We start from the raw sequence: 9,173 nt of genomic DNA, 5'->3' as shown, positions 1-9,173 counted from the left end.
TATATATATATATATATATATATATATGTATATATAAAACTCTGGAAAGGATACGGGTAGTAGGAGTCAAGAGCAGAAGATGTCGCGTAAATAATATATCTATGAAGTGTGAAACTTCTTTATTCATTAAAACACGCTTACATGTTTTGGTTCACTTTTGAGCCCTCCTCAGAAACAACACAAACTAACATGAATAAAAATTATCTTGTCATGGTAAGTTTCCCTACCTCAAGAATTTAAATGCCAAAATTAAACCCAAAAAGAGTGAAAGAAAAAGAAAAAGAAAAATGAACGAAAATAAGGAAATAATAGAAATATCGAAATAGAGAATATAAAAGACTAATTTATCAAAAAAAATTTAAGGTTATAATTAATTATCTCGAAAATAGACGCTCACCCTGATCACAAACTATATCGCAATCATTACTATGAATTATTCAAAAACCGATTCTTGATATTTTGGCCAGTCAGTATCAGACACAGTAAGTTACTTTTAGTTTTAGCTAATATTATTCAAGATTACAAATGGAAAACTTAACATTAAAATGCTAATCAATTCCACGAAAATAAAAGTTAAAACATATACATAATCATAAATCACGTCAAAAAGACTCATATTGCGTACGAACAACACTAACTGACTAGACGTGACAACAACTCCTTTATAGCTTGTCTATGATTGGGAGAGAAGTCTTGGGAAGTACCTCTATATCCGTCTGCAAGTTTAATCTGTGTCTGTCTCCTGAATATCATCTCCAAAATCAATTTCTTTCTGTAGTGAGGCTCCTCGTCCAGTAACGTTGTTCCAATCAAAATCATGTCCTTCTTGCAATCAATGCTCCGTTATGACATCACGAGTAGAGGTGTTCTATCAGATGTGGTTCTTATGCTCCATGATTCTTGACCTTAGTTGTCTATACATCTGTAACGATGCGCTCCGAGAAACCGCATCGTTCCCAGCCAAACTTCAACCGGATGCTGCTGTATTACATGCAGCGATGCGAGCGCGGTGCGTCCGAACATTTTTAAAAACCGTAAACGTATAGTTTCGCAGGTACCAGCCGACGTTCCGCGAGAACGACCGAACGCTGCCGAGCGTTACCCGCGACAGATTTCCGTACCGTCATGCATGTGGAGGTACTGCTCGGCGAGAATGTATGAACCGAATCGAGCTTCGCCGAATTCGCGGCACTATCAAAAATCGGTCATATAAAAGACCGCGGATTTTTACAGAGAGGCTTTTTGCTCCAATTTCTATCCAACGACCAGATCCTACCGACTTGCAATCCTAATCCGCTACAAGCAGCTTCCTACCGCGAGATTCCGGCTGACACCGCGTTGAGGGAATGAAGCGGACTTCGCCTTCACTGGGCGTTTTCAGCACCTTTGGAAGCCGACTCTCTGTGTCCGTCGAGTAGACGCGATGAACGAGTAAGAAGTTCTCTGCTCCCATTGGACGTTCCCGATAATCAAAAGGCACCACCCAAAATCTTATATACGCGATCAGCAGCAAGACAGGGGATAAAGTTTTCTTCGCCTCTGCCGGAGGTTCTCGACCGCGCTCACGCATACGCTCAGGTGTGACATAGGCACATTCGAAATTTGCGACGCGCGCTTTGCGCTGCCGCGCCGCGATCGGTGCATCCGTGTTAGTATCCGTTTCACGTTACCGCACCGCGACACCAGGGCGCACCAGCGCCCGATCTCGTGTGCTCGAAATACCGAGTGCAACACGCGTTATCATTATTATATTTATTATATTATTTATTTTATTTTATTATTATATTGTGTTTAGAGCTATTATATTGTGTTGTAAGAGTTTTATCTGTGTTAGCATAACAACCGCTAGTCTCGGGGAAGGAAAACTAGTTGCAGTAGTGATCCCCGGGGTGGGTGGGTCCCAATCACCACGACACAGCGCGTCCTCGGGTTGCGGATAGAGGAAAAGCCTCGCTATCTCGGTTGAGGATAGAGGCTAGCTGCGAATAAATTGAATAAGCAGTCGCGGACAGCCGATTGGAATGGTCCTCCTGTTTGGGGGTTGGGCGTGGGTTTGATAGGCTCACACCGTGAAACGACTTTATCTTGAAACAACCAAAACTCGCCATGGATTCTTCTGGGGTAAAATTTTCCGGAGGTAAACTAGTCCCCCGTTCGGATCTCCGGGTGGGGACTACCTCGGGGAACTCATGTCGTATAAAGTCAAAACGCGGGAGAGACTTCAAAGTGGGTACGTGGAACGTCCGAAGTCTTTACAGACCTGGGGCGTTTCAATCGATGGTCGGGGAGGTCGAAAGGTACGGGGTAGAAGTTGTCGCGTTGCAAGAAACAAGATGGGCCGGGGAGGGTTCGCTTAATGCGGGTTCGTACACGCTTCACTATGGAGGGTCGGAGATCCATAGTCTTGGCATCGGTTTTATGATTAATAGGAAAATCTTATCCGCGGTAAAAGACATTAAATTTATAAACGAAAGATTAGGATTGCTCGTTGTGCAGGGCCGATGGTACAAGATCGCGATAATCAACGTACACGCGCCGACGGAAGATAAAGATGGCGAAATTAAAGACGGGTTCTACGAAGAACTCGAACACCTCGTGGATCAATTACCGAACGATTACATGAAAATAGTCGTGGGAGATTTTAACGCGAAAATCGGTAAAGAGGACATTTTTAGACCAACGATCGGGCTCGAAAGTTTGCACGAGGAAAGTAACGATAACGGAGTGAGGGTAATTAACTTTGCGACCGGCAAAAATCTTATCGTCAAAAGCACGTATTTTAAACACAAAAATATCCATAAACAAACTTGGATTTCCCCGGATGGAGGCACGCGTAACCAAATTGATCACGTTCTTGCAGATAAACGGCGTCACACGAACGTACTCGATGTCAGGTCTTATAGGGGGGCGGATTGCGACTCGGATCACCTCTTTGTAATTGCCAAAATCAGGGAACGTCTTTCGCTAAACAAAACTAACGGGCAGTTGTTTGGAACTAAACGTCTAAATGTACAAGGTTTGATCGAGGGAGAAAACGGAATAAAATACGCGGTCGAAGTAACGAATAGACTCGCGGCTTCAAAGGAAATAGATGAATCGGATGATAACACGGTTGATAAACACTGGGAAAACGTACGAGACGCGATAGTAAAATCGGCGGAGGCCACGGTTGGTTTTTGTAAAAGGAACAAAAACAAGCCGTGGTTTGACGAAGAATGCGTAAAAATTGTTAAAGTACGAAACGAAGCGCGCATCACGTGGTTGGCTCAAAATACGAAGGAAACTCGGGATCAGTTTCTTAAGATTAGGCAAGAGGCTCATAATATGTTTAAAATTAAGAAGCGTCAATACTTAAAACGTAAAATTGAAGAAATAGATGAAAATTGTAAAAGCAGTAACGTACGAGGCACGTACATGGGGATAAATAATTTTAGAAAGGGATTCCAAGCTAGGACGGAAATGGTGAAAGATGAGAACGATAATTTAGTTACGGATACAACGGCAGTTTTAAACACATGGAAAAATTATTTTGATCGGTTATTGAATGTCGAATCTGAAAACGACCGGGAAATAGAGAATTTTGAGTATCACACGGCTGAACCTAGGATTAACGAACCGACAATTTCAGAAGTAGAAAGCGCGATTAAAAAATTAAAAAATCACAAAGCACCGGGTAATGACTTGATTCCGGCGGAACTGATTAAATGGGGGGGAAGTAGATTGATAGAAGAAATTCAGAAATTAATTATCTTAATATGGAATAAAGAAGCATTGCCGGAACAATGGAAAGATTCAATTATAATCCCGATTTTCAAAAAGGGGGACAAAATGAGTTGTAATAATTACCGGGGTATCTCACTTTTACCTACATGCTATAAAATTCTGTCGAATATTTTATTAATGAGGCTTGTACCATATGCAGATGAGATAATTGGAGATCATCAATGCGGCTTTAGGAGAAATAGATCGACTGCGGACCAAATCTTTACTATTCGGCAAATCTTGGAGAAAAAATGGGAATTCGACCAATCGGTACATCAACTTTACATTGATTTTAAAAAAGCGTATGATTCGATAAAACGGGAGAAAATGTATGAAATTTTAACTCGGTGGGGGATACCCAAAAAATTGGCTAACTTAGTCCAAGTTTGTTTAAAAGATACCAGAGGTAGAGTAAGAATAGGTAATCAAATGTCGGAAACTTTTAATATTCATAGCGGATTAAAGCAGGGGGATGCATTGTCACCTCTTCTGTTTAATCTAGTATTGGAATATGCTATTAAAGAAATGCAGAAGAGTAATGATGGTTTGCAGTTGAACGGTACAACACAAATATTAACATATGCGGACGATATTGCTTTGTTGGGAGATAATAAAGAAACACTAATAAATAACGCTAAAATTCTATTAGATAAAACGAAAGAACTGGGGCTGCAAATAAACGTTGAAAAAACTAAATATATGGTCACTGATAGAATCCAGAATATTCATAATAACGGAAACCTGGTCGTCTGTGATAAAATTTTTGAACGGGTTAGCAATTTTAAGTATTTAGGATCGATTTTAAACCAAACTAATGAAATAAGAGAAGAGCTCAAGAGAAGAATTAATTTGGGGAATGCGTGCTTCTATTCGGTTAAGAAACTACTCGGTTCGCGGATAGTGTCTAGGCGCTTAAAAATTAGAATTTACAGAACGATTATTTCCGGGGTAGTCCTTTATGGCAGCGAAGCGTGGTCACTTACATTACAAGACGAGAAAAGATTTAGGGCTTTCGAAAATAAAGTACTTCGAAAAATCATCGGGGCAAAACGCGATGAGGAAACGGGCGAATGGAGAAAATTACACAACGCAGAATTACATCAATTATATAATAGTCCGGATATTATTAATGTCATAAAATCGCGTCGATTAAGATGGGCAGGTCACGCGGCGCGTATGGATGAGAATCGAATTGCATATAAAGTACTAATTGGTAAACCGGATGGGAAAAGACCATTGGGTAGACCAAGACGTAGATGGGAAGATAATATTAGAATGGACCTTAACGAAATGGGGTACGAGGGTCACAAATGGAGGGATCTGGCTCAGGGACGGGAACAGTGGCGGGATTTGGTATTTGCGGCAATGAGCTTTCGAGTTCCTAACGTCTAATAATAATAATAATAATAAGAGTATTTTTGTTTCACTTTACTACACAGTTCTATGCGTTATTTGTAAGCGCCTCTTCTCTCCGTAACGAACCTCTTTCCTTCCCGGCCCGATTATTTTGTCCGACGAGTTATTCCGCGCAACGGAAGTTAGGTTCTTTCGTCTTCACGTCTGTTCTACATAACTTGCATCGCAATTCTTACACGAGATCTTATAAATAAAATTCGACTTCTTGTCACACGTGGCAAAGGATCCTTATGCACCTTAATAAATTCTTGCAATTTATTAGTATTAATTATATTATAAAACGATACTCTCATACGCTTGCTATTCAATCTGCTAAACTTTTCAGTAATATTACGAACGAGAGGAACAGTGAACCACGAAGGCTATACTTTAACATTATTATCATTAACAAAACTTTTACTATTACTAGCCATAATAATTTTTTTCAAATGATTGTTATTATTCTTGTTACGTCGAAATCCTTAAAATGAGGTTAATGAGATAAGAAAGGGAAATGGAAAGGGTGTGGAAGGACGGCTAGACTCAATCTCACAGATATACGCAGAGAGGCGAACACCTGTGAGTTGTACGCACCTTTTCGATCCCGGAATGCGGGCCAACGTCCCGAAAGGACGCTATGACACCTGTTACTGAGGGATAATGCCAATGTCGATCCTACTTTTTGGGTCAAGAAACTTAATCCTTTTGACCCGGGACTGAACCTCGTGCGATTTTAGGAATTAGAGGGAGGAATGAAGCGAGGGGTAACAAAAAAGGATGGAAAGCCAGCGATTTTCAATTACAATTAATTTACATTTATATAAATTATGCTTACAGATATTACTAGATTTACATTATAGTAAGTAATGATGTGAAGATAAGTAAAAACATCATTATCTTTCGCAAGTTGTGTGTGTGAGTGTATGTTACGGGGAGGGCGGGTATACGCTCGGAAGGAATAACAAACGACTTACTTTTTGATCCACGGGATCCAGGATTGACGTTACTCGACTAGCAGGCCCGTTGTCCAAGCAAAGAACCCCAAAAGGTGGTCCAGTGATTGATGGCTGGATGACACAAGGCGTATGACAGGTATTGAGATGCGCGACCAATAAAGTCGGAAAAGGTAAATTGGCGCGACGCGGATTGACTTTCTTGCAACTGACGCGGATTGACTATGCTGACTATTCTGAGTACACTGACTGACCCTCTTGCAACTGACGCGGATCGACTATGCTGACTATTCTGAGTACTCGGACTGACAAACTGTGCTTCCGCGGGAATTCTATTTATACCCCGAAAAAATGGGCGTAGTGCCCTTTATCTAAGATGCAATAGTTGCAATGTCTCGCGAGATTTATGATTTTTATAGCATCCTGTCATTGTTGATCTAAAGTGCATCGTTAAGGGGATTTCTAGAAGAAATGATTTATGTTTTTCTCTAAAAGCCAAGATTGCTCCAGATGAATTTGTTATTCTCGCGGAAAATGTGGTTAGGTAAACAGGTGGTTATCGTCCACAAGTAAGTTTACATGCAAGGCAACCTTGATTAGTCCGACTTTAGATAACGTTACTGTGGAAAGTTATCTATGCGTTTTACGATTTTTTAAACGCGACGTAGCTCCTGTTTTCCTAAGATGAAATTGTCATTCCGACGATAAACTTGAATTTTGTTATCGCGTGACTTCAATACATTTACGCAATCTTGTCACTTTTTCGAGCTTGCATTAAAATTGTTATTCCTTCCTGGTTGATTGGCGTTTTACGAGTTTCGCGGAGCCCGCTCGGTCTCTCTTTTTAGATCCATTAGACCGTTATCAGCGCGCTCCACTCGAATTTCATAGACGCCGCCCGTAGTCGCGACGTGGAGTCAAATCTTTCGAAAGAAAAGAATCGTAACGTCTATAGGACGTAACATTCTCAAATATAAAGTTTAATGGATAATCATTCTCTAACAATACTTTAATAATGAAACACAAATTATCAAGATAAAATTTAGGATACGAAAGCAAAACTATCTATCAACTAATTCCGCGATTGTACCTATTTTAACGGAGAAATCGGATGCTGTGATCAAAAATTCAAATATCTACCCGAAAAAGTCGGCTTGTGATTTGGATGAACCAATTGAACTCTATCAACTCATTATCCCTAATCACTGTAACATCCAAAAAATTCAATCTATCTCCCCTTACCTTCATAGTCAACTGAAGCCTAGGATGCTGAATATTAAAGATATCAAAAATGGAACTAACCGAAGACGCCAATAATATGTCGTCAACAAACCTATAATAAAAGAGTAACGGAAACCGAATCAAAGACAAAGCTCTAACCTCCAGCTTTCACACAACTAGATCCGCGATGATGAGAGATAACAGAGAGCCCATAGAAGTTCCATAATTCTGCCTATATATAACAATATCAAAAACAAAGAAAGTAGAATCTAAAACAAACTGAACCGCTTTGATGAATTCCTCCTCCGGTAAACAACAATCTCTAGAAATAAATTGCCAATGGTCTTTAATACAATCTATTGCGAAGAATGCCAAATATAATACGAAACGTTGTACTTTATGAATGCTCAATATATGATTACTTGCACATTAATTTTTAATTATTTATAAAAAGATTGAGATGACAATCGTATATCACGGAACAGATATTTCGTATAGGTCAGTCATTTGAAATCAAACCAGATGTAAACCAGAATTTTTATTACTATTTTGCGATAATTATGAACAACAATTATTTTTGTTTAACGTAAAATTTCTCTCATACTTGCGTATAACTCTCGATTATACTTCAAATGTCACATGAGTCATAAAAAAGCAACGTTAATAAATACTCTCATGCAGATAACGTAATTCATACACATCCTACTTTTATAATTAATATAATTTGCGTAATTAAATAATTTAATTAATTTTTTTTTCGTGCATATTTTGTGATATAATAAAAAATTGAGTGTAACTTTGAAACTATTTATCATTAATAAAAAAAATATTTCCCTTTTTGATTAATCTCTAGCTCATTCCATTAACTCTAATAATGTCTTATTGAAATTGTAATAAGAGATTCGGCCCTTTTATCTGCTCTGAATTTATTCCGCAATGTGGTCATAAACGTGCGCTTGATATTCATTTCTAAAAATCAACCGATAATTGCATAGTAATATAGAAAATCGCTGTATATTACATTTTTCAGATGATTTCCTTTTACGAGTACATCTTGACGTGATGAGAAAGTTCAGTATTCGGAGGATACACGAAAAGAACGGTTTTTCTTAAATATCTAAAAATTTTCCGATCTATCCGATTAATCTATTGAGGCACAATATTGGACCAATATTGTCCCGTCCTACTAGCGCAGGATGGACGAGTTCTGTATGGATGTGTCCTGGGCCACTTCGAATGCTGCTAAGTGCGTCCGTATAGCAGGTGGCACCGAGAAGTATCGTCATTCGATCATAGATATATTTATAGAGATTGGAACGTTGATGACAGGTCTCATTACTAAGACGGCCTAGGGGATGCTTTCCTAGGTGGGCAGTGGGGAAATTAAACGAGGATTTTCTAGAGGTTGGTGCTTCATTAAAGGCACTCCTTCTCCTATGGGTGGCTCTGTGGATAGCCATGTTAAGATGATAGATAGGACGCTCAGGGTGGTCTCCGACCTGGCCATATGGGCGATGTAATGGCTGCCGTAGACGCACGCGTAGGCAATTCCTTTCTCCCGAACGAGCGTGAGTTGTGGGCGGAACTTCGCGAGGCAAGGAGGGATCTGAGAAGGGCTATAAAGCAATTTAAATCGCGTCTTTGAAGGAAGCTTCTCGAAACTCTAGAGTCCGACCGTGGGGCATGCTCTATAGAGTGATAAGCAGGCTGTCGGGAGGCATCTTTTCATTAGTGGAGATTCTTCCTACGGGTACTGTAAGGGAGATAATGCGGATCTTTTTTTCCCAGCTGCCAGCCGATGGGAGTAAGTGCATTTCCGTCTGGGAGGAAAATTTGGCAGTT

The 9,173-nt window shown here is 39.8% G+C and overlaps 1 protein-coding gene across 1 annotated transcript; it reads left to right on the top strand.

Annotated features, from left to right (window-relative positions):
* The first annotated feature begins 1,858 nt into the window (after positions 1-1,858).
* Positions 1,859-8,851, top strand: LOC108749246. The gene is made up of 3 exons (XM_018487814.1): positions 1,859-3,793; positions 3,923-4,032; positions 8,699-8,851. Exons 1-3 carry the CDS (start codon positions 2,107-2,109, stop codon positions 8,849-8,851), a joined length of 1,950 nt encoding a protein of 649 aa, XP_018343316.1. The 5' UTR covers positions 1,859-2,106.
* Positions 8,852-9,173: the final 322 nt, after the last annotated feature.

Source organism: Trachymyrmex septentrionalis, unplaced genomic scaffold, assembly GCF_001594115.1.
Source record: "Trachymyrmex septentrionalis isolate Tsep2-gDNA-1 unplaced genomic scaffold, Tsep1.0 scaffold28, whole genome shotgun sequence".
Taxonomy (NCBI): domain Eukaryota; kingdom Metazoa; phylum Arthropoda; class Insecta; order Hymenoptera; family Formicidae; genus Trachymyrmex; species Trachymyrmex septentrionalis.
This window is presented reverse-complemented; position numbering and strand designations above follow the sequence as displayed.